We start from the raw sequence: 24,219 nt of genomic DNA on the forward strand, positions 1-24,219 counted from the left end.
TAAAAAGGCCGTTGAATGCCTTTGGGGAAGATAATACCCGGTCATTATCGTTCTGGAGGATCTATATCGTCCTCGCTCTTCTACTACGATACTATTTTGCCAACCATGACACGGTGAACGGTGGCGCACTGCTTGCGATCGAACGTTTTATGCGCCAGAAGTCAACGCAAGCCATAAAATAAGATCCTACAGTCCAAGTCACAATGAGCCACAAGGCGAAGAATCTCTCATACGGTAAATACTAGTTGTGGTGCAATCTACGCAGAACCGTGTTACTTATCACCCTGCCTGTATAGAGAAGCCAGAGCCCTCGTTCCTCCGTAAATTGAGAAATCAATATGGAGATGGCGGCGAATACCACCGCAGCGCGCCGAATCCGCGTCCTACCAAAGCAAAATATGTCGAAGACGAAGACGACGGACCTACTTATGTTGACGAAGAAAGTAACGAAGTCATCTCGAAAGACAGATATTTGGAGATGGTAGAAGGGCCCAAGGATGAAACCGCTGGTTCTGGGGAAAAAGGAGAAGAGGATGGCCAGCCTGGGGCTACGAAGAATAGCGCAGGTGAAGATGAGGCCGAAGTGGGCAACCGACCTTCCAAGTCAAAGCAAAGCGTAGCAGAGATTGGAGCCTCGAAAAAGAGGAAGCAAGGCAAGGTTGTAGGAGGCGGCGATGGTCCCGAGGACTCCAAGACACCTCAGCCGCAGTCTGATAATGCGCCGAAGAGAAAGAAGAACACGAAGAAGAAGATCAAACTCTCGTTTGACGATGAAGAATGAGATATCCATGACTCACGGTCAGGCAACAACCCAGTCAAATTACGATACAATTACAAAAAATATAATGCATAATCGTAGTTATCGAACAATGGAACAATTACCAGCATAATCTAGCGGATTCAAAGGCAAGTTGAGTGGGCCAAGCGGGTTGTTGTAGAATTCGTCGTTATTTATAATAATCAGTCATATTTGGTCCGACCAGATAAAATCCGACGATAGAATTTAAACCGTGAACCAAAATACTTCACCTCACACCATCTTCGGCATTTCTATATATATTGCTGCAAAATCTCCTCAGGCCTGATATTTACGTCATCTAGCAAATCTCACGAGCTGCGAAAATTTGAATTCGGATTTGAACAGAACAGGACCTTGAAAGCCAAGAGGCAGTGTTCAACACCTGGATAGTCGCACCTTCGTTCAACGCGGGCTCACAGGTAGATTACCTCGCGCCAGATGCTAAGATGCCGGTAGTTAACTTGGAAGATCTTGTTCGCCTCCAGCATAAAGCTGAAGATATCCGAAATGTATGGCTGCCCCTCCCCCGCTATCTCGTTATCTTGCTATCTTAGTGAGAATATCTTTGAGCTTTTGAACCATGCATGCACTAACCATTGTAATAGATATGTATTCTCGCACATGTTGTACGTTCCCATAGAACTCTGCATTCTAAACTCCAAAGGCAGCGTGTTAATGCAACATTATCTGTCTATTCTTCTAGGATCACGGAAAGACTTCGTTAACAGATAGCTTGATTGCCACAAATGGCATCATCTCGCCAAAGCTGGCGGGAAAAATCCGCTATTTGGATTCCCGTCCAGATGAACAGCTACGTGGGATTACGATGGAATCGTCAGCCATCTCTCTTTACTTCTCTATGCTGCGGAGATCGGCCCCGGAAGGGACTCCAGATAAGCGAGAGTATCTCATCAACCTGATTGATTCCCCTGGCCATATCGATTTTAGTAGTGAGGTTTCTACTGCCTCTAGGCTCTGTGACGGTGCTTTGGTTCTCGTCGATGCTGTCGAGGGCGTCTGCAGTCAAACCGTCACTGTTCTACGACATACCTGGGTCGAGCGGTTGAAACCGATTCTCGTCCTTAACAAAATTGATCGTCTAGTGACAGAGCTAAAGTTGAGTCCTTCAGAAGCTTATTCTCACCTCAGCAAGATCTTGGAACAAGTAAATGCTGTGATAGGGAGCTTCTACCAGGGAGAACGCATGGAAGAGGACCTTCAGTGGAGAGAGAAGGTCGAAGAACGTGTCAAAGCTGCAGCACTAAAAGAAAAAGATCGGTCGAAGACAGGCACGGATGTGGACTCTCAAGCGGACCCTGAAGCCGCAGAGTTTGAGGAGCGTGATGATGAAGATCTATACTTTGCTCCAGAAAAGAATAATGTCATCTTCTGCAGTGCTACCGATGGCTGGGCGTTTACTATTCGACAGTTTGCCGGACTTTATGAAAAGAAACTTGGAATTAAACGAGCTACGCTGGAGAAAGTGCTATGGGGTGAATACTACCTAGACCCCAAGACGAAAAGAGTCCTTGGTCCGAGGCACTTGAAGGGTAGACGTTTAAGTCCGATGTTCGTTCAGCTGGTTTTGGATACCATTTGGGCCGTCTATAACGCAACTACGGGGGGAGCTAACTCCACAGGGTATGTTCCGACAGTAACTAGCCATCTTTATATATACCCTTCTAACCGTCTTCATAGGGATCCTGCACTTTTAGAAAAGATCACAAAATCTCTCTCGATAAAGATACCCCCTCATGTTCTCCGGTCTCGAGATCCTAGGAATATTCTCTCTGCTGTGTTTTCATCATGGCTACCGCTATCTACCGCCGTGCTTGTCTCCGTTATTGAATATCTCCCTAGCCCCATAGATGCCCAGGCCCTCAGACTTCCAGATATGATTGATGATTCGCCTGACGCAAGTTATATTGACCCCAAAGTTCGAGACGCCATGATAAACTCCAAGTCAGGGAAAGATGATCCTGTGCTAGGGTATGTCAGTAAAATGGTTTCGATTCCAGAAAGCGAGCTGCCGTCTAAAACGCGCCGTATGCCCGGTGGAACAATGTCTGCAGATGAAGCTCGAGAGATTGCTCGACGGAAGCGGGAAGAGTTTGCTAAACTTCGAAGTGAAGCAAATGAGGGACAAGGGGATGATATCTCAGGCCTCGCACATGCTCTATCAGAGTCACGGTTGGACGAGACTAGCAAAGTGGAAGAAAGGGTTGAACCAGAGCATCTTATTGGATTTGCACGTTTATACTCCGGCACGCTCTCGGTCGGCGATTCGATATACGTGTTGCCTCCAAAATTCTCTCCCATGAGCCCCCGAGCTAGCCCAGAACCCGAAAAAGTGATAGTAAAGGGGCTATACCTCCTCATGGGACGCGCTCTTGAGAATTTGGAAAGTGTCAGCGCTGGGGTTGTTTTTGGGATTGCCGGACTCGAAGGTCATATCATGAAAACAGGAACTTTGTGCAGCCAGGTAGATGGGGCTGTGAATCTTGCCGGCGTTGCATTAAACCATCCACCTATCGTTCGAGTTGCATTGGAGCCTGTGAACCCGGCAGATCTCAATAAGATGATAAATGGACTGAAGATGTTGGAACGGAGCGACCCATGTGCACAGTATGAGGTACTACCGAGTGGAGAGCATGTTATTCTGACCGCTGGAGAATTGCATCTAGAACGATGTCTGAAGGATCTTCGAGAGAGATTTGCTAAATGCGATATCCAGGCTGGAGAGTCTATTGTGCCATACAGGGAAACAATAATAAATGCTGCTGAAATGGCCCCTCCTAAAAATGCAGACTTGCCCCGCGGGACTGTGATTACAACTTCAGGGTCAAAGCAGCTTAAGATACAGATTCGAGTGCGGCCACTGCCTACAATGATATCAGAATTCCTTCTGAAGCACGCAGGCACTATTAAAAGGATATATGCACGCAAAAGGAATGTGTCAACAGATACCGCGGAAGCGACTGAAGAAGATACCCATGATACAGCCAACTCTCAGGAAGCCACCTCAGAGGGTGCTGCTTCTAGCCGAAACACACTTTCAATTGACGAATTCAAGAAAGAGCTTGCTGCCTGCTTTGGTGCGGTAAAGGAAGATAAGGAAATATGGACTGGTGCACTTGCAAAGGTATCTGAATTCGGACCAAGAAAAACAGGGGCTAATATTCTATTTGACGCAACACCAACTGGACGCTACGAGAGACTGTAAGTTGAAGCCCCTCAAGATGTTATGATCTATACTCAGGCTAATCATTAACATAATTCAGATTTGCGGAGGGCTCTAGTAACAAGCCAGGCCGTGACTCTGGCCTGTTCTCAGACAAGATATCTTATGCCTTCCAACTAGCCACATCCCAGGGTCCTCTATGCCGCGAACCAGTTCAAGGCGTTGCAGTTTTCATCGAGGATGTTACGCTAGAAGAAGCTGGAGATGAAGAGCAAACTCGTCTGACAGGAGAAGTGATAAGGCTAGTACGTGACGCTGTATGGCAAGGGTTCCTTGACTGGAGTCCCCGAATCATGCTTGCCATGTACAGCTGCGAAATCCAAGCTACCAGTAAGTGAATACTGTGGAATAGCCCATCCGTCATCATAAATGAAACTAACTCAACTTTTCTTCAGCTGAGGTCTTGGGCCGTGTTTACGGCGTTGTAACGCGAAGACGCGGACGTATCCTTTCTGAAACAATGAAAGAAGGAACCTCCTTTTTCACTATACTTTCTCTTCTACCTGTTGCGGAATCGTTTGGATTTTCAGACGAAATCCGCAAACGAACGTCTGGAGCCGCGTCTCCGCAGTTAATATTTACTGGCTTCGAAATGCTTGACCAAGATCCGTTCTGGGTTCCTGCAACGGAGGAAGAGCTAGAAGATCTGGGCGAGTTGGCTGATAAAGAGAACGTGGCGAAGAGGTATATGGATAGCGTTAGGAGTAGGAAAGGAATGGTCGTTGCTGGGAAAAAGTTGGTTAAGGATGCTGAAAAGCAGAAGACGCTAAAGAGGTAAATAAAGAGGATAGAGCATAGGGAATGGCCATTAAAAATTAGCATTATCTAGATATATTGAATGAGATACCATCGCGAATTACAACGATGTCAGAGCCATTAGTATTGAATATCATCTTCCACATATCGCCGGCTGTAGAGCCGTGGAATCTTCAAACCACCTCGTACACTTCACGGCGCTCAACATATCGAAATAACCCAACCCTGACTCAGAGATCATATCTCCTGAGACTCGCCAGAGTGAGGACCCACGACGGGGGGAAATCGGCGTTGTCATCCTTTCCTCTCAAGTGGTATCAAATTGTCTAGTCGTCCATCATGCTTGCGTTGCAGACCTTATGGCCAGTACGTCAAGTCGGCGATTTTTAGCCCATCTGGACCTTCACTCTCGCAACTCCTCAGATAGGCACCTTTCAACTAACCCGACCAAACGAACCGGATATACCAGCTCTAATAAACAAAGCTCTACAAAATGGGATATCAAATCTATCAAAATGGCTTCGCGACCTTCCTGGCCTCTCCCAACCCACTAACGGGATCCCTCATCTCCTTCCAACTAACAGGAAACATCATATTCCCTCCCTCGCTCCTAGCCATGACGACGCCCAGCTCATTCCTAGCTGTAGAGCAATAGTATGAACTCTGATCACCGACGGATATAACGTATGCGCGCACAATGTCTCCAACCCGAAACATATCCTCCATCACGACGCGGTCCTTTTCAACGGCGCGAACATCTTCTTTCCGAATGATGGCTTGGAACCGTAGGTCGTCGGCGGTATTACTTGTGTTTGCACTATCTGTGCCAGCGGTGGTAATTATGGGTGCTGAAGAGAGGATTGTGCGCATATCTTGGTCGATCAGGTCGTTGTTTTGGTCGTCTACGACCATTAGGATGGAGATTGTGGCTTGACGCTTTTGGACACGGGTGACTCGTGCAAGAACGATGGAGTCAACGGCTGGTAAGGTGTTGAATTTTAAAGATGATTTGGATCGGGCGCTGGAGACGGGCTGCGTTCCGTTTAAGTGGGAGGTTTCGGTTCTTGGGGATCTTGATACTGTGAGGATTTTGCGGGGTTTGCGCTTTGGGTCTGATTCTTTATCGTCATCTCTGAGGATTACTGGGCCTGCAATGGAGGCGCAGATGGACGAGTCGCGAACGTATGTTCCTGGGCCGGATGTGTATGTTGAGAGATCACCTAGACAAAGGCCCGGGACGGCAATTGAGGGGACTTTGGCGGCCATTATTGGAGCGAGGAAATAAACTGCGAGCTTCTACAATACCGGAAGAGAAAAAACGAGTGAGCGACGAAGCGATATATGAAGCTGGGAGGACGAAGAGGTTGATATCGCTGTTATCGAAGGAATTTTTACCCGAGAAGGTTTAAGATAAGCTCGGCTAGAGTTACTGTTTACTCAGCAAGCGGGATGACGTCACAAGGTAAACAAATGACTAAAAAAGAGCGAAAAGCAAAGAAGACCATGTTGATATTAGGGTATGAACACCAATAAATGAATACATTCTTTATGTATCTGGATGCAAAACTCGACTCAGGCCAGCAAGTAAAAGGAGCATTACCAAATAAACACAGTAGGCATGTAAAGTAACAGTCGGTGGACGGATAGGGGATGTCAGAGAGTAAGCCGCAGACCTAGAGAGAATACAATGAAGGACAAGGTGTATTGAAAACAGTCTTATATAAAATAAAGGAAGCGATGCTGAGTAGAACAGTCAAGGAAATAGAGAGAGAGAGAGAGAAGCGAGAGAACGAGGTTGTTTTCAGTACCCGCCGCCGAGACGCCTGGACTCCTTGCCACGGTTAAATGAATATTCACAGAGAGAAAACTAAAAGGAAAATATAAGACGGATGAACATAAAACGGGAAAAAGGTTTCGACAAAGCAGCAGGTATCGAGAGCTAGCAAAGTGATATGCAACGAGTAAGAGGCGTCCAGTCAGGGGAGTAAGGATATATTATAGAAAGCAGTGACACTAGGTGCACTGCGTCGGGGAGGTCGTTAAGCGGTAGACATTTGGCAGATCAACTATGCTTTGAGTCGAAGCCAAGTAGTTCGAGCGATCTCTGTGCAAGGGTGATGACTTCGCCGGTACCTTCTTCGCCTTCTTCTCCCTCGTCGTCATCGGATTCAAGGCTTTTGTTCGCGATCGCTCGCACGAGTTGTATTACATCTTCTGATCGGGTGATGAAGCCGATTAGTCGCTTGTCTTCAGACTCGATCAGTTGGAGGAGGGTCCATATGGCGATATGTTGGAATGTGGGGTCACCGCTGGCTAGGAATCGGCTTAGATAGCCGTGGAGACCGCCGTTGGGTTCAGTCCAGTCTCGGACAAATATAGAGTAGTCGCCAACTGTGATGTAAAAAAAAAGGTTAGGAGTGTGGATACACGGTGTAAATGAGAAGGGAGGGGGGGTGCATACCTTTTGACGATAGGTTGCCTAATGCTGCGGCACTGTTACCTTGAACCTCGATGCTTTCGGAAGCGGTCAGAGGGATCAAGACATCAAAAACGCCGAGTTTCAAGAGGCGAGCTTTTAGGTCATCGCTTAGTGCCAAAACAGCGATGGCAGCAGTCATTTCCGACTGTACAGTTAGTGGTACTTGTAGAACTAGTTCTTTACATTTCTGCACGGCACCAGCTTCCAGCACCAACTCCTTGTTTCTATCTGAGCTGGCTGCAAGATTTCGCAAAGTGGAGATGGCGTGACACTGGATCTCTTCGTTGTCGATAGAGCCGAGAAGGTCGACTAACGGTTTGAGGAAACCGGCATCGATGATTGGCGACTCGTTGTTTGGGTGTATGGAGATGTTTCGAATACATGCAACTGCGGACAGGATTAATGGGAGATACGACGACTGCAGCAATCGAAGGAGCGGTGGGAGTCCCCTCGCACGAACGATCTCTAGTTGGTACTTGTCGTCTGAAGCTAGGTTTCGAAGCGCAAGAGCTGCCTGACATTGTACTTTGGGCGTCGACGAGTCCATCAGTTGAACGAGAGACTGGACGAGCCGCGACTCAGTCTGTGCAAGCTTCTTACGGTTTAGGGCATCAACTGCAATGTTACTTAGAGCAGTGGTGCAGTAGTACTGTACATCAACGTCTGGCGAGGTGAGGAGCTGGACCAGTATCGGTATCGCGCCGGCAAGGACGAGCTGTTGCCTGTTCTCGTCTATAGAAACGTTAGCATGTCTGAGTATTACCTTGACCGGCGGCAGTACATACCAGAATGTGTCATGTTCAGCAAAGCGCCAGTCGCATTCCGTTGAACGCGCATATCCTTTGACCTTGCTAGCCGGGTGAGCGGACCTAGGGCTCCAGAGCCCGCAATCTTCGCCTTGTTCTCCTCATGGGTAGCTAGGTTGGTGATACATCCAACGGCATTGCACTGCACCTCGACGTTTGTAGACATCATCTGCCGGATAAGAGGAGCGAGGCCTCCGAGGAGGACTATCGACACCTTGTTCTCAGCTATATAATATTAGCACGTACGAGTATAAAAAGGGTACTAAGTGGGATCGTACTGTTAACAGCAAGGTTGCCCAGAGCAGCGCTTGCAGCGCGCTGCACCTCGATATCCGGGCTCTCGAGCAGGAATAATATTGGCTCCAGAGTATCCCGGTCGACCTCACGAACATCTATATCACAACACCCGGTCTTAGTACGTGCAGCACGGGTGCAAAAGCGGGGGTCTCTCTGCTCACCTCTTTCCGTTATCTCGGCAAAGGTAAGACTGGCACTTCGCTGGAGGTCGACATTATCAGAGTAGACGAGGGTGCTGAGCGCACGTAGCGGCTCGCCAGTGAAGAAGTCGGTCTCATTCCGCTACAGCACCGGTTGAAACCAAGTCAGCGAAGCTCTCCCAAGCTCTCCCGTAGTCACAGAGACGACAAAACAAAGATCATGAGATAGAACATACGTTTTCCAGATACTGTAACAGGTCTGCTACAGCTTCGCGTTCGGTATCGGCGATGATTGGCTCGTAGAGGCTATCCCTCGATCGACCTTTGCAGGGAGCCACCAGGTCAGCAAGGCGGTGGTGGCAGCAACTGGAGATCGAAGTGAAGGTACCTGTTAAGCAGGAAAGACACGCATTTCCCATTCTTTCGAGACTGTCTAGAAGTGCAACCGGCGGCAGGAGGATGTGGTGGTGGTTGGTGGGGGATGGTGAGAGAAGCAGAGGTAGGTTAGGCTCCCCCCGAGACGCCGCTCCACGACAGGCGTGTAAACAGGACGGCAGACGGCAGACGGCAGACGATGAGCTGTGAGCTGTGAGCTATGTGCGGCACTGGTCGGACGGAGGCACGAAGAGCGTACGGTCGACGGGCGGACGCAGGGACTGAGCGAGCTCGATTGGCTATGGAGAAGAAGAACGAGACCCAGGAGCACCGAGAGCTGATGAAGTCATCCCCGGCCGGAGAGCAGAGCAGAGCAGAGCAGAGCGAGCGTAGGGGAAGAGAGTCTTGTGATGCGCGAGCGGGCGACAGCCACAGCTCGGAGTTACTTGGTGCGTGGCGCTGTTCTTCTTCTTCTTCGTCCTCTGCTGTTCCTGTGATGCTGTTCCTGTTCCTCCGATGTTGCGACTTTGGACAAGGGGGAAGAAGAAACGAGCTGGGAGAACTTTCTGTGGCTGGGTGTATCTGTATTACGGTGGATACGGGATGACTACGCAGGACGTTGCCAGGCTTGGCGAATTACAGGTATCCCATGACAAACATGAAACAGATAGACATATAGACATAGATAGATATATAATAGGATAGAGATGTAGATACTAGGTAGTATGCGTAGGGTGATGTCGATGTAGATAGACAGGTGACGGTAGAGGTAGAGGTAGAGGTAGGGGTAGAGGTAGAGGTAGAGGTAGAGGTAGAGGTAGAGGTAGAGGTAGAGGTAGATGTAGATGTAGAGATAGGATAGAGAAGAGAGGATGGTAGAGATAGACAGGATAGAGTAGGAAGAGGATGGTAGAGATGGTAGAGAGACGGATCTGCTATGCAAGTGATGAAGCTGCACGGTAGATCAGCAGTAACCAGCAAGACGACAAGCTCCGTCCATTGCCAATAGCTCTGCACGAGATTGAAATGGCCTCCCTCTCCCCCCCGATTGGCGGTCGTTTCTTTTCAGGTGGACTCGTAAAGCCCATGCCCATGCTATAGCGAGATGGCGGTGTTGGAGATCGACAGCGCTGTATACGCTGAATGCTGAATGCTAAATGCTGAACGATGAATGCTTGGACGATGGAAACGGCCGATTTAAGCATATCATGCAGCTCCGGCTTCCACCATCATTGGCCTTGGTCGACGGTGTCTGAGCTGTCGCAGGCCAATAGTGGCCCCGGTAAGACAGGTGCCAAACTGCAACAACCCTGCCAGCGTGAGCATGTCAGCTGGCCGTGATGGCGTAGACCCTGGCAGAGACATATAATGTTATTCTCCTCGAGTATCAATACTCCATACTCCTCGCCATCAATATATTGACGCTCTCGACATGCTCTTTGACGTGGTTGAAGTTGACGGAAGCGATCCTGGCGTCGATAGTCGGATGCATAAATAGAACAATCTCCACAAGCCTCGGGGACCGTATCTTGAAGCCAGCTAGAGCACCGCATTCGGGAGGTTTAAATAGTCTCTCTTATCCCCTGCCGAAATGAAAGTGAAAGACATCGATCTCCCATCGCGAATTCAGCCACCGATTAATTCTCCGTACCTGCGTCCGAGTCTGGTCCTTCCCATCTTCCCGGTCTTGTGTCTGAAGTCCTTCTGCTTCCAGTCAACAGCACCGAGACAGAGGCTATGCTCAGCCAGGTTCATAAGGCTGAAACAGCCCCTTTCCCTTTCCCTTTCTCCCTTTCATGAACCTCTCGAAGACAGGGCGGATCTTCGGCGGGAGATGGTCAAAGACAGGACTGCGACATGCCTTTGATAGTCCTCGTATCTAATCCACTGCACAACTAATAACTCAACTCGGACGGTGATACCGTAGACATGGCGCATCAGAGTCGCACAGGCTCGGTCGATTACGATCGCCCTGGACATCGAGCCACGAAGGATCACCATGTTGCACCGGTAGAATGCCGACGTGCGCAAGGCTGCATCTTACAATTCCAGGGCAGAACCGGTCGTCGTCGCCTCTGGCTGTTCTTTGCGCTCAACTCCGGAGTCCATGAACCAGGGTAGCTCGGGAGCATTGGCATTACGGCTGAACTGGCAGATATGCAGCGATGCAGATGCATGCAGCAGCGATGATATGCCGGCTGTCAAACCGTAATCGAGTCAGTGACCCAGCGCTGGATTCTGATCGACGGCGATGCCCTTGACTATCGCGATATAAACCGTAGCTCTGTCCACCTCCGTCGTCTAGTTATCCGTCCACCCGTCGTCTAGTCTATCCACGCTTTGACGTCGTCCTCGTCCTCGGTCTTGCTTCTCCTCGTCCTGCCCATCGTCCTCCTCGATATGGTCCTCGATATCATCCTCCCGATGTAATATGTAACTCGTAATGCAGCGAAGATCAAGGGTGAAAAAGCAATTCCCTTCGACCCACTGGGAGTAATTGGAGCATCTCGCCGAAGCCTGCCTCCGTCCTCGTCCTCGTCTTTCTGGTTCCCCCCCAGCAAGCCTGAAACCAAGTACGAAGCCCGTCATAAAATTATACGCAGTCTAGGTACGCCCGCCGCATGCTATAACAACACGCCGGACACTAGTTTGCAAGCCCCCAGGGAGATACCAAGCAGCCAGCGAGGACACGGGACCTCCCTCTCGCTCCATTAGCCTGGAGTTAAATAGGGAGTAGTTGGTTTAGTTTGATGCAGCGTGGAGGTTGGTCGTGCCACCGCAGCGCCGTAGGGAGCGATTACGGGCTGGTAGACGGGCTGAGCAGGCGAAGTTGATATATCCTCGCCATCCTTCTCTCTTCGTTGTCTCGTCGTTGTCTCTTCGTTTTGTCTTCTCGTTTCGTCTCGTCGTCGTCGTCGTCGTTCGTCTATCGTCAGCTCAACCTATATAGGTGATATATGTAGACCGCTGGACAGCGCGATGCCATACTGACAGACACCGGTATATGGTAGATCTCGATACTCTGCTGGTCAAGATATCGACTTCACTTCTCAACTTCTGTCAACTTCCAGTGTCGAGTTCTGGGTCGACTTCAACTTCTAGAGTTCTCAGCGAGGGCTTATCCCAAGGTGAGCATCTTTGTTCGCTATCTCGCTGGTCTGTTGGCCTGGTCTGCGACTGATCTCGCAGACGGCGACAGTTCTATCCATGACCACCGCGGCGCCCAGTTGCCCAACGACCGCCCCGCCGTCGTTTGGGAGCAGGTTACGCCGTCTGAGCCAGCGACGGCCTCCAACACACTCCAACACCAGCAGCTCGTCAGCGCCCAGCAGCCACCGCTCGTATCGCAAGCGGTTGAGCTGGGTCGTCGGCCGCGCCTCGCACACGCCCGCGGCTCCAGAAGACCACCACCACCACCACCACGACCATCACCACGCAGAGTCGTCGCTCCAGCAACAGGAAAACTCCGACCTGCTGCACGCAGAGCTCGCTCGCAGTCCCTCGGCGGAGCTGGAATCATCCTCGCAGCGGTACAGCGTGTTCAGTCGCTCGGACGCTGAGAGCAGTGAATCGTCTACTTCGGAGGACCGGCCAGAGCAGCAGCAGCAGTCTATACCGTCTGGCCGTCTGCCCGCGAGAGAGATGATGGCTCAGGCTCTGAATATGACTCCGGCGGCAGAGTCAGGCCAGCAGCAGGATTCTTCTTCGTCTTCACCGCCGGAAACGAGCAGAGGGAGCGAACGGCCTCCTACAAACGAAAACTACGGTCCTACATCTAGAGCGGGCAACGCTCCAGCGCCAGCAGCAGCAGAGACATCAGAAATATCAGAGACATCTACTTCTCAGGCCAACTCGACTGGCCAGCAGCAATCTACTATCCGCTTCTTCGCCTACCAAGACCCCCACCAGAACTCGAGGCCATCCCTCCCCTTCACTCCCATGACACGAACCATCACAGACGAGGCCAGCATTATAAAAGTAGGCCGGTACTCGGAACGAGACGGTGTGCCGCCTGAAAACACCCTAGGTCCATCAGCTGCACCTGTAGGATTCAAGTCCAAGGTCGTCAGCCGGAAACACTGCGAGTTTTCCTTCATCGGCGGGCAGTGGCATATCAAGGACGTGGGGAGCTCGTCCGGGACGTTTCTCAACCATATGCGCCTCAGCCAGCCTAATGTGCCGTCGAGACAGTACGCCGTGAGAGATGGGGATATCGTACAGCTTGGAATCGACTTTAGAGGCGGTGAGGAGCTGATCTTCAGATGTGTGCGCATTCGTATAGAGTGCAACAGGATGTGGCAGCAGAGAGCCAACGAGTTCAAGTAAGTTCCTCGACAGCTATCTTGTTGATGACCTGTTCTAACAAGCATCAAGTAAAAACACCGAAGCCCTGATAAATAACCTTGGGAAGGGCTCTACAGATGCCACAGACTACGAGGGATGTAGAGAATGCTCGATATGTCTCGGTTCCGTCTTGGTAAGTCTATATATATCGTGTCTATCTTGCGCATTCTAACCAGCTATACAGAGACCGTATCAGTGCCTCTTCATGGCCGCCTGCGCTCACGTCTGGCACTACAAGTGCATCCGCCGCCTCATCCACTCTCCCGAATATCCCATGTTCCAATGCCCCAACTGTCGAGCATACACAGACCTAAACGCCGAGGTCGACGATTCCAACGATTCGTACGAAGAAAACATCAAACCTACCGCCAACGCCCAACGACAAACCCCATCCCACTTCCCTCCACAAGCGATCGAAAACACCGCCAGCAACTCCTCTAGAGCTAATAACAACTCAAGCACCACCCCACCCATTGTTTACACCCACACGGAGACAGACGGGACCCTGGCTGCTGCTACAGGAAACATGACACTAGAGTCTGACCCTGAACCGGAACCAGAACCCGATCTCGAACCGCCAGAACGCGTAGATAGAGAACTATATCATCCGGCCATGCAGGACCCGTCAGAGTCAGCCATGGCCAACGACGTCCAACGCAGCCCAAACATCGACATATTATCTCCAAGCTCGACTCTCCGGGCAGGCACTGGGAGAAGGAGGGTGCCGGACAGTAGTAATCGAGACACGATATTCGTCGAAGATCCGCTCACACCGAGAAACGATACTGGCTTACTTGCTCTCGACGGCCGAGCTGGACGGCTCTGACACCATTTCGACATATATCCTCCCACTTGCATACATTCCCTTTCTACATCCTGTCAAAGCATTACTGGCGGCTATTCCTGTCCATGATTTAAACTCGTATTTCTCTACTCTTTAAGTTACTATCCCTCCCTCCCCCCTTCCCTTTCCCATCGGCGTTCTAGCGATGATCGTGTCTGATGACATTTTTACTGTTATCCCCCGTTTCTCCTTTGTCCCCGTCCATCCTTCCTTGTCCCTTTATTTTGATTCCCCCGCAGATACCACTGCGATTACATCATTTGATTTTCTTGGTTACCCAATGAACTACTCTTAAAGTGACTTTTATATACACCAAAAAAGTACTTCCTTGCTTTCCCGTCAGGCCTCGTAATTCATGCATAACGCGCTACCCGTCAACGTAATGCTGCTCCATAGTGACTCTCGCCAGCATCAATCCCCATTCTTTGATTTGTACTCGGATCCACTTGAAACGCCTCTAGAGTTGCTTTTCTTCCACATGCGCGACTGTCAAAGTGAAGCCGGCGAGACAGGGGAAGGGGGAGAAGTATCCCTGCGACATCCCGTAGTAGTTATATCAGCTATATATTTAAAAACATCTGCTAAATTCCTGCTACTTGCTACTTGCCGAGAGGAGGAGGTTCCTTTATCTCGTTTCTTTTTACTATTCGTGCTTTCTGTTGCGCGGACTAGCTCCTCGGTGCTTTGTTTCAGGGGCTTCAGAGTGACATCGTCCACACACCCTCTCGCAGCATTGAAGTATCCGTGAGACGAAGATACACCCATCACCATGCCGGTAGAGATCACAACTGCGCTGAGCGCCCAGGAGAACGGCAGACACCATGACCGACGGCCTACTTATCCGTTCAGGCTGTCGCATCGCTCGAAGCCGCGAAGGTATCGAGTCCTCTCTATCCTATGAACCCGTCTATGAACTCGTTCTGATGCATAGGACAAACCGCAAAAGATGGCCGCTGGTTCTCCGCTTCATCAAGGGAGCTATACACGGAGCCATCCTCGTCCCTGTAGTGTGCCATGCCCTGTTCACCGTCCTGGTCGTCTTCCTCGATAAACATGTATTTGATACCGTGGGCGTCCCACCGACGATCGTACGTGATAGATATGCAAAGTTGCTTGCCTGCTTCTTCCTACCTGCAATCAATATATTAATACGAGTAGATCCCCTCCCTCTCTATCGTCGTCGGTCTCATCCTCGTCTTCCGCAATCAAACGTCCTACAATCGCTTCTGGGATGGCAGAAACAGCCTGACTGCCATCACCACGTCGATGCGCAATCTCATCCGTACAATCCTCGTTAGCTCTCGCAACTCCAACGGACCCCTCACAGATGCTGAAAAGCAGGATATCGAAAGGACGATACGTCTACTTGTTGCCTTCCCTTACGCCGTCAAGTGCTATCTGCGTGCCGAATGGAGCACAGAATGGGGTTCCATCTCGAACCCGAACATGATAGCAGAGGTCGTCCACAGGGAAGAGTCTGGAGGCCCCAAGCAGGAGTTCCTTAGCTTGTTGCCCGCTGGATTTCAAGCACACGAGGCTGATGGACTGGGGTTGCCGCTTCAATTGACCTTTCCCATCGAGGCCTTCATCCATCGTGGTGTTAAGAGAGGCTGGTACGATCCTCCCAGTGCCAACCAGATGGGTAACCAGATCAGCGCGATGATTGATGCATACGGAAAGATGGAGACTATCAAACTGACCCCAATTCCCGTTGCTCACCTGTAAGTTCTCACTCGCCTACGTCCAAACGTCCAAATTGCAATATTCTAATCCAGGCTAGGATCCACCAAAAGCAAGTACTGGCTCTGTTCGGCTGTGTTCTGCCCTTTGCCATGGTAGATGACATGGGCTGGTGGGCTGTACCGATTGTCTGCTTGGTTATATTCACTCTCTACGGTATTGAGGGAATTGGCTCTCAGCTCGAAGACCCCTTTGGCTATGACAAGAATGATATCAAGATGGATGCCATTGTTGAAGACGAAAGGGTTGAAATTGAAGCCATCCTTAATGAGTGGAAGAAGCTGAATGACCCTCATGCTGATGACGATGATACAGTGACTAACGGTGCCAGAAATGGTACTCACAATGGTACTCACAACGGGACTCGCAATGGCACTAATGGCACCCATAACGGAACTAACAATGGAGTCAGCAACGGGGTTAGCAATGGGGTTAGCAACGGGAATGTTTCTCGTAGAGAGATGTTTATTCGAACCTAGTGGTGCTTGCCTCTACTTAATTTGTTCATTTCTCATACGTCAGACGCTCGTTATACCCATGGTTTAGAGACCTCTCATATCTAAGAATGTGCCCAGTTTCCTATTTTGCATACATCATCATTGTTTCAGACCCAATTGGTGGCCAGCGCTTGATTTTAGCCTGTATGTTTCACGCCTCCCCGCCTAGTTGTATATACCTCTACGTTGTTTTACTATTCAGACTGAGTTTATAGTATTTAGTTATTAGAATGGAAAGATCTTGTCAGTACCAAGGCCAGAGGTTCTATGTCCCGGAAGAAAGAAGAAAGCCTATCTCTCTAGAGAGAACATATATGAAGGTAGTACTCATACTAGGTGGAAGATTAGTCTAGCAAAGAGACGAATGTAAACGAAATGGGAGTATAAGGTTGGCACTTCATCTTTCTAATCCTGGCTAGTAACAGTAATGACAGCTTTTTCGGCTCCAAGATTGAACTCGACAACGGCCCAGCTTAGAGAATCCGTAGTCATTGAATTACCACCCCATCAAAGCATTCTTAGTTCGCATGTGATAATAATAATTAAATACCCGGGATGAGGCCTACACATCAGCCGTAATTGAACAAACAGCCGTATAATGCTCCGCACTCATTATTCCTTCTCAGTATAGCCACATTTCTCGCTTCCTGATAGTAAGTAGTTGTTCTGTGAACAATGAGCCTTATATGGGAGTCTGGCTCTTACTCCTGGTCCTTGCTGAGATTGGCAAATCTGGAGCCTTTCCAGGAACCTGTCCATGCCCATGGCGAAGTTTTAATGTCAGACTCGGACGTTGCGCCCTTCGCGAGGGAATCAAGCAATAAGAAGCACTAGGCTGCCGTCGTTGCACTACTAGCCCTATCGCCCCTCTTCCTCTTGGCCGAGTAACTGGGCTAGGACGGGTGGTACGCAGTCCATCAATTATATTGGTGACATTTCGGCCTTTTGTTGCCAGGGAGGGTTTAGGCTTAGGAGAAGAACAATCCGTAAATTCGTGCATTACCTGACAACATAGGTTCTGTATCTTTCGCCGTGTATCGGTGGACATGGAGGTAGCATCAAGCATCTTCGCTTTGCGATTTTCCTTGCATAATCTCTTGTGTCTTTCTATGCACTTCTTATAGCCTGCTGAGAGTAAAGGAAATTCACCTCCTTTTACAGGACCCGGTCGTGATTGTCGTTTTATCCCGGGATTGAACATCCAGGTTAGATCGGATTTAACCCTCCAAATAGCGTCTGGTATCCAATTCTGGTAGTACGCATATGACCTTCCATCCCAGGTCTTCGGCCCTTTTGAGTTCCAAAATGTATTCGCTGCTTGGACGTTCTGCAAAGTTCTGCGATGCATATCACCGAGTTGGATAAACCATAGGTGCATTAGAAGAAAATATTGTCGGGACTGATGTCTGAATCTGGCCTCTAAAGTATTAGGGATTCGGGGGGGGACTTTCATAAATTCATCAAAACTCCAGTAGGGGATCTAAGAATCCAAGCTGGCGTGAGCATAATAGTTTCATATTTAGGGGGTCGGTAAGGGCTGGATGATCAGACACACGTACGTAAAATTTTGGATCTCCCTTGTTATCTTGCAATGCAACGCCGAGATGAATTAGGTCTGCACGGTGGGCCTCACCGGTGGCATTGAACACGATCGGTTTATCTTCATTCGCTTCTTCCAGTTCTTCTCTATCATCGACATGTCCGCCACTCGACCACAGATTTGATGACAGATTAGTCAATAGAGAAGATGGACTGGCGTTTCTGCTAGACTCAAGGTCCTCGGATTTAAATCCCAGGCTAGACTTCATGGGTTGAGACATTGGAGGAAGTTATAATATCCACTATCAATCTGTTGGCAGGTTCCGGAGGTGTCAATAACCTATCCAAAAGTTCCGAGAAGGCCGTTTCCTGAGTGACCCCTTGCTCCGGAGTACCCGGCCTCAATACGGTAATGTGCAGTGCTGTCGTCCACGTCGCCTGAATAATAATGAGGGTATCCTGCTACTTGAATAAAACATGGATGCCCATAATTATAACAAAAAACTGGGTACGAAAAACAAACAGTAGTTATAAGCAGATGGGCGCCGTGAAGAGGGCAACCGTGTTTACCTGATGACATAAGAACATGCCATCATAACTCTTTCCAAATTGGGAACTTGTGCTGTTTCCATAATTAGTTGTAATGAAATGGGGAGTCGTAGTCAGCGCAAGGATGGGATCCTTACAAAGGTAGGTATAGCAAGTAGTTGTGGTGCCAGAGTGTGATAGAATCAATGGCGTCAACAATTCACAAAGGTGCCTCAACTTCTGCCAACACGTCTTCGATAATACTTTCCGGGGTCGCGTCTGACAGAATGGCCTTTATAGCATTGAGGTCGCTGCCATACATCATACTGCGATCGTCCTGTGGTCTTGCAATCGAGATGCGGTGGCGATAGACTTTCTTTGCTGCTAAAGCGACTAGGGATGGCGGGACATAGTCAACTCCGTGTAAAGGTGCAAGACATCTAGCATAATTGTAAGTACCTAAGAGTAGAGATTAAAAAGGTGAATTTGCATACTTCACCAGCTTGTGAAATTGGCGTGTAGCAGGAGCGGTTATTCCAGCAAAAACCGCTCTGTTGAACCTCAAAAAATTGATAATGTTTTCAAGATAGCAATAGACTTCGGTGGATACAGTCACATCGTGTGATAGTTTTCTTAGGAAGTCAATATTCTATATTCCCAGCGAGTTAGGCTGGTCTGGATGATAACCCCGGAAAATTGTTAAGCATACCTCTTCAAGAACTAGTGGAGTTTCAGTTTTATCGGCGAAAGGCGGTTGCAGTGGAATATTTCGTATAACTGATGATAGAGAGCCTCCATCATCAACCATAGAAGTGCCATCGCCTTCCAGATTAGCAAGGCCGATAGATGGATCATGGTAGTGTGAAATAGATATATGTTCATTCTAGGGATGTAAGTAACATGCTGGTATATTGAAGATAGGGAAACGTACTAGGTGATTATTCAGCCGAGAAGAGAGTTCTCTTGCACTAGAAGAAAGAAGGGGTATAAAAATGAAATCCTTGGGAGCCTTGTACGTTGCTGTGTTGGTATAGACTCGTCTAGAGCGTAATATCTACAGTGGTAATAAAATTAGTATAGAGCGGAGCAAGGAATCGGGGATGGTAAAATATAAAAAAAATACCTCTAGGGTTTGTATTTGGACGTTTTGAGAGATTCGATCGAAGTGTTTTGCGATAATTATGTTGACAACCTCGTAACCATCAGCGTTGCTCATGCCTGGCTTAGACCATTCCAACGCGTCTCCACCGCCACGACGCCGAGCATCGGTATGCTATCTCATTGTTAGCTAAATAAATCGGGCTGGTTCAAATATACGTCCTCTCTAGGGTATTCCTGGTCAACGGGGGGACATATATCAGGGGGAGACAGTGAAGATGTGGGTACAAAAGGTGAAATACGAATATGGCCACCTTAACCAGGCTGTTGGGGGTTAGTAGCAACTCCTGCCAAAGACTTACTCCAGCTATATCGCCTTCTGTCTGGGAGATATGTGGTTGTATTTCCTGCTTGCCATCTTGCAGGATTGCGTTAAAGAACTCATCCACGGACGTATCAGGGGTGCAGTTAATGATGACGCTCGATAAGCCAAATATCTCCCGGGATATCTAATAACATCCATAAGCTTGTTGACTACACACAGGACTAGACAGAGGCCCTACCAATACAAGCTCATTAGCAAGGTCATCCAACGTATCAAGTGAAGTGTCAATCAAGCAATGTTCTTTAGCAAGGAGGCAAAGGAGGACGGCAAACTCGAGATCTGTCAAGTCTTCAAGTTTACTGATAATATCCGCACGGGTGCCCATTATATCCCAAAAATGTATATTTGCTGCCCCAAGATCGGCTTTTTGATAAAAAAAAAAAGGCCTCCGCTGGCTTCTACTTTGTATATCGAAGCCCATCAGCGTAGTTACTGTCACGTGATATCAACAACTTGCACCAAAATTTCATATTGATTCACCGGCGTAAGGTTGATACCGCTAGTAAAATATCCCAACGACTTCAAAGGAGAACCTCAAGGCTATGAAGGATATATTGTCTGACTAGGAGTCGCCGGACTGCTACATCTCCATCTACCAACCTGAAGGCTCGTCTTGAGCTATGAAGGCGGCTGGCAATGACACCACCGAACCCTCTCGCTGACTGGGAAAAAGTTGGAGACCAGTTCTATAGAAAGTCCCGAATCTATGACGCTGTGTTCGATGAAGACGTGGAGCTGGAGAATTATGTCGCTGTAGGCGCACCCTATGGCGGTGCAATAGGTAGATATCTCCAAGTACTCCGTTCTGTCGAGCTGAATGGATCACGTTCTGACGCCATAAACAGCCCTTTATCGCGACGAACGGAAACTACAGCGCTACAGAGGCGCGCAGACTTCCAAGTCAAGCATTGACATCTATTCATGTTCCGGACAGCGGATATGTCGCGTAAATGTACGTTATTTCTGTGATATGGCTGATTTCTACGGCGAAGCTGACCGAGATGCCGTTTGCAGTGGGATCATGGATCTATCCGTGGCCTAGGATGGTCTGAGGACGAGAAACTGCTGGCCGTTACTGAGGATGGTACCGTCCGCTGCTATTATGGCCTCAGCGGAGACTTTACGCCATTTTCATTAGGATCGGTAGGTAGCTGTATATTCCATATTTCACTAGGGGTAATATGGCTAACCCTGATACACAGGCTGCAGAAGAGTATGGCGTGGTTGGATGCCGCTTTTGGTCAACTGGATTCGTTGCTTTATTGTCCAATAACCAACTTGTTGCGGTGTCTCACTATGATGAGCCTCGTCCGAAATTGCTCGCCCCGTCACCCGAGGGTGAGATCAATTCATGGTCGTTGATTCCGCCTAGGTACACCTTGTCGCGCTCAGTTGAAGTCTTACTAGCCATAGACAAGACTATATACGTTGTGGATGCTGCCGATTCCGAGGATCGCATGCTACAGAATGGGCCTTTCAAACATGTTAGCGTATCACCGAACGGACTTTTTGTTGCCTTATTCACCGGAGATGGAAAGGTATGGGTGGTGAGCAGTGATTTCCAAAACAAGTTCAGTGAGTACGACTCGAAAGCAAAGACTCCTCCTAGCTCTGTGACATGGTGCGGCAACGATGCCGTCGTCCTTGCCTGGGAAGATGAAGTCCACATGGTTGGACCAAATGGCGCAGCAGCAAGGTATGGCCACTACCTCCAGATTATTTTACAAACACGTCTAATGAACAATATTTGAAGATATTTTTATGAAGGCCAGGTCCATATTATACCTGATATTGATGGGATCAGGATATTAACGAATGATGTCTGCGAGTTTCTGCACAAGGTCCGCGGTATGTAGCCAATCCCTTACTTCGGCCAATTTTCCTATACTGACGTGGATTAGATGTAACGGAGGAGGTTTTCAGGCTTGGATCAAGCGCACCGGCATCCGTTCTACTCGATGCTGTTGAGCAGCTTGAAAAGAAATCCCCAGCTGCTGATGAGAATATCCAAAGAATTCGCTCCAATCTGGTTGACGCAGTAGATACCTGTGTCAGAGCGGCTGGATACGAGTTCAACGCCTATTGGCAAAAGCAGCTTCTCAAAGCAGCATCCTTTGGAAAATCCATCCTCGAGCTTTATAATAGCGACGAGTTTGTCGATATGTGCGAAAAGCTCCGCGTACTTAATGCTGTCCGTGATTATAAGGTTGGCCTACCAATGTCATATGAACAGTATATACGACTTACTCCCGAAAGGCTCATCGAACGCCTAATAAATCGCCATGAGTGCCTTCTCGCTATACGCATTTCTGAATACCTCCATATCCCTGCCGACAAGGTCTTCGTCCAATGGGCAATCCAGAAAGTCAGAACATCCACGGAAGATGACGATACGATTTGCCAGCTAGTTGTACAACGGCTTCAAGGAAAGCAAGGAATTTCTTTCGAATCCATTGCACGAGCAGCTCACGACGAAGGCCGGTCGCACCTAGCAACTCAGCTGTTAAACTTTGAACCGCGTGCGGGCAAACAGGTCCCTCTGCTTCTTAGCATGGAGGAAGATAGTGTCGCTTTGGACAAGGCGACCGAGAGCGGAGACACCGACCTTATCTTATTTGTACTTCTACAGCTCAAGCGGAAGCTACCACTTGCCACCTTCTTCAGGACTTTGAGCAACCGACCAGTCGCATCAGCATTAGTGGAGGCATCCGCGAGGTACCAAGACGAAGAGCTTTTGAAAGATCTATACTACCAGGATGACAGAGCGACCGATGGGTCAAACATTCATTTAAGAGATGCCTTGAATCAGACTGATCTCCATGGTAAAACCGATAAACTACGTGTTGCCGCGCGGCTACTGTCCGACTCGAAAGACGCAGTTATTCAGGCACAACTTAAAACACTCAACGATGCAGCATATCTCCTGAAAGTCCAAGACGGGCTAGACAAGGACCTTACAGATAGTAATGACTTGTTCATGGGTTTGAGTGTTAATGAAACTATCTACAGACTGATTCGGTCTGGTTATGGCAAGCGTGCCATCAAAATCCAGAACGACTTCAAAGTGCCAGAAAAGACCTATTGGTGGTTACGACTGAGAGGTCTCGTGGCGAAGAGAGATTGGGGCGAATTAGAGGACCTGAGCAAGACCAAGAAGTCGCCGATCGGGTGGGAGGTAAGCATATTATTCCCAGGGCTCCCTTTTTTATCCTGTCCCGGCCAATGGCTAATTAAAACATAACAGCCCTTTTACAACGAAATTCTCGGAGCAGGAAACACTAAGCTTGCATCCATGTTTATCCCCAAGTGCGCGTCGTTGACAGTTGCTGAACGAATCGACATGTGGATGAAATGCGGAATGGCGGCCAGGGCAGGCGAAGAAGCTCTGAAAGCAAAGGACTTGAAGGCCCTCGAGAATCTTAGGACTCGCACCTCTGGCAATGCGGTACTGGAAATTGACCGCATGATCAACCAACTGAGACCAAGGAAATGAGGCATAGAAAACACACATCGTCTATCCTGACAGACTTTTAAGTGATATCTTCGTCGAGCTCGACTCCGACCTGTTCGTCTTGTATTGTCGGAACCTGCACAGCGCTGTTTGCGGACTGGGGTGTGGGACGAGTTATCTCAGTCTCCATTTCGTTTGTGTCCAAGGTATCAACATCTTTAATTCCTGCGTTATCCTTTTCCGGCGCACGGGTTATCTTTTTGTTTAGTTCATCCCAGGTTGCCTGTTACAGGGTTAGTGAATCCTCCATTATATAGATCCCCATAATCACCAGCTTCAGGTGTCCTCACCTTTCGAGCCTTTACTCCAGTTATTTTTCGGACACTCCTAGTAATCTTTTTCTCTCTCTTGTCGAGAACCACTTCCGCGCGTTCTAAGCCTTTCTCGTGACGTAGCCGTTGGGCCCTTGATTTCTGTTTCTTGCCTTTCTTCGATATTCCGGAGTTGTGCTGTGCCCCGAGAACAGCTGGGACCGACGTGCTAGTTCGCTCTGCCCTCGGAAGCGAGGTCAAGGACTTGTCGACATTTACAGACGGCGAGACTTCTCGTCTTGCTGCTCTAGAATGGTTCGACTTTGCTATAGAGGGGCCAATTAGTTGCTGTGTGCGATAACGGGGGAAGCTGGGACGACCTACATTTGGAATTGGATTTTAATTTAGGTGTCTTCGCCATGGCTACTGGTTACTTAGTGTATTCCTCTGGCCTTTTGTTTTGATATTCAAGCTGATATCGACGTTGTGCGGGAGTAAGAAATAAAAAAAAAATACATATATAGTCCGGCTGGGCAGAAGCACCAGAGATGAAGTTTCCATGTGCGCCTTCTGCCGGGTCAAGTTAAAA

General features: G+C 48.8%; 8 protein-coding genes across 8 annotated transcripts; 5 read left to right on the forward strand and 3 right to left on the reverse strand.

Moving 5' to 3' along the window:
• Window positions 1-203: 203 nt before the first annotated feature.
• Window positions 204-781, forward strand: GIQ15_02721 (uncharacterized protein; the record flags this gene model as incomplete). Its single annotated transcript, XM_033550138.1, has 2 exons — window positions 204-234; window positions 297-781. 2 exons carry the CDS (start codon window positions 204-206, stop codon window positions 779-781), a joined length of 516 nt encoding a protein of 171 aa, XP_033407299.1.
• A 529-nt stretch (window positions 782-1,310) lies between these two features.
• GIQ15_02722 (elongation factor 2) lies at window positions 1,311-4,818 on the forward strand (the record flags this gene model as incomplete). Its single annotated transcript, XM_033550139.1, has 6 exons — window positions 1,311-1,352; window positions 1,405-1,425; window positions 1,503-2,440; window positions 2,498-4,018; window positions 4,081-4,370; window positions 4,436-4,818. The coding sequence occupies 6 exons, from the start codon at window positions 1,311-1,313 to the stop codon at window positions 4,816-4,818; spliced, it is 3,195 nt and encodes a 1,064-aa protein (XP_033407300.1).
• A 488-nt stretch (window positions 4,819-5,306) lies between these two features.
• GIQ15_02723 (exosome subunit Csl4) lies at window positions 5,307-6,062 on the reverse strand (the record flags this gene model as incomplete). Its single annotated transcript, XM_033550140.1, has 1 exon — window positions 5,307-6,062. One exon carries the CDS (start codon window positions 6,060-6,062, stop codon window positions 5,307-5,309), a length of 756 nt encoding a protein of 251 aa, XP_033407301.1.
• Window positions 6,063-6,858: 796 nt separating this feature from the next.
• Window positions 6,859-9,987, reverse strand: GIQ15_02724 (vacuolar protein 8; the record flags this gene model as incomplete). Its single annotated transcript, XM_033550141.1, has 9 exons — window positions 6,859-7,187; window positions 7,258-8,007; window positions 8,061-8,306; window positions 8,360-8,473; window positions 8,540-8,660; window positions 8,755-9,097; window positions 9,153-9,384; window positions 9,611-9,825; window positions 9,911-9,987. The coding sequence occupies 9 exons, from the start codon at window positions 9,985-9,987 to the stop codon at window positions 6,859-6,861; spliced, it is 2,427 nt and encodes an 808-aa protein (XP_033407302.1).
• A 2,113-nt stretch (window positions 9,988-12,100) lies between these two features.
• GIQ15_02725 (FHA domain-containing protein) lies at window positions 12,101-14,063 on the forward strand (the record flags this gene model as incomplete). Its single annotated transcript, XM_033550142.1, has 3 exons — window positions 12,101-13,215; window positions 13,268-13,370; window positions 13,422-14,063. The coding sequence occupies 3 exons, from the start codon at window positions 12,101-12,103 to the stop codon at window positions 14,061-14,063; spliced, it is 1,860 nt and encodes a 619-aa protein (XP_033407303.1).
• An 839-nt stretch (window positions 14,064-14,902) lies between these two features.
• On the forward strand, window positions 14,903-16,300 carry GIQ15_02726 (uncharacterized protein; the record flags this gene model as incomplete). The annotated part of the gene is made up of 3 exons (XM_033550143.1): window positions 14,903-15,169; window positions 15,240-15,802; window positions 15,862-16,300. The coding sequence occupies 3 exons, from the start codon at window positions 14,903-14,905 to the stop codon at window positions 16,298-16,300; spliced, it is 1,269 nt and encodes a 422-aa protein (XP_033407304.1).
• Window positions 16,301-20,504: 4,204 nt separating this feature from the next.
• GIQ15_02727 (vacuolar protein sorting-associated protein) lies at window positions 20,505-23,361 on the forward strand (the record flags this gene model as incomplete). The annotated part of the gene is made up of 7 exons (XM_033550144.1): window positions 20,505-20,649; window positions 20,714-20,820; window positions 20,883-21,011; window positions 21,071-21,564; window positions 21,622-21,716; window positions 21,770-23,043; window positions 23,113-23,361. The coding sequence occupies 7 exons, from the start codon at window positions 20,505-20,507 to the stop codon at window positions 23,359-23,361; spliced, it is 2,493 nt and encodes an 830-aa protein (XP_033407305.1).
• A 37-nt stretch (window positions 23,362-23,398) lies between these two features.
• GIQ15_02728 (uncharacterized protein) lies at window positions 23,399-24,051 on the reverse strand (the record flags this gene model as incomplete). Its single annotated transcript, XM_033550145.1, has 3 exons — window positions 23,399-23,602; window positions 23,670-23,956; window positions 24,015-24,051. 3 exons carry the CDS (start codon window positions 24,049-24,051, stop codon window positions 23,399-23,401), a joined length of 528 nt encoding a protein of 175 aa, XP_033407306.1.
• Between the last annotated feature and the right edge of the window lie 168 nt (window positions 24,052-24,219).

Source organism: Arthroderma uncinatum, assembly GCF_011692745.1.
Source record: "Arthroderma uncinatum strain CBS 119779 chromosome Unknown scaffold2, whole genome shotgun sequence".
Taxonomy (NCBI): domain Eukaryota; kingdom Fungi; phylum Ascomycota; class Eurotiomycetes; order Onygenales; family Arthrodermataceae; genus Arthroderma; species Arthroderma uncinatum.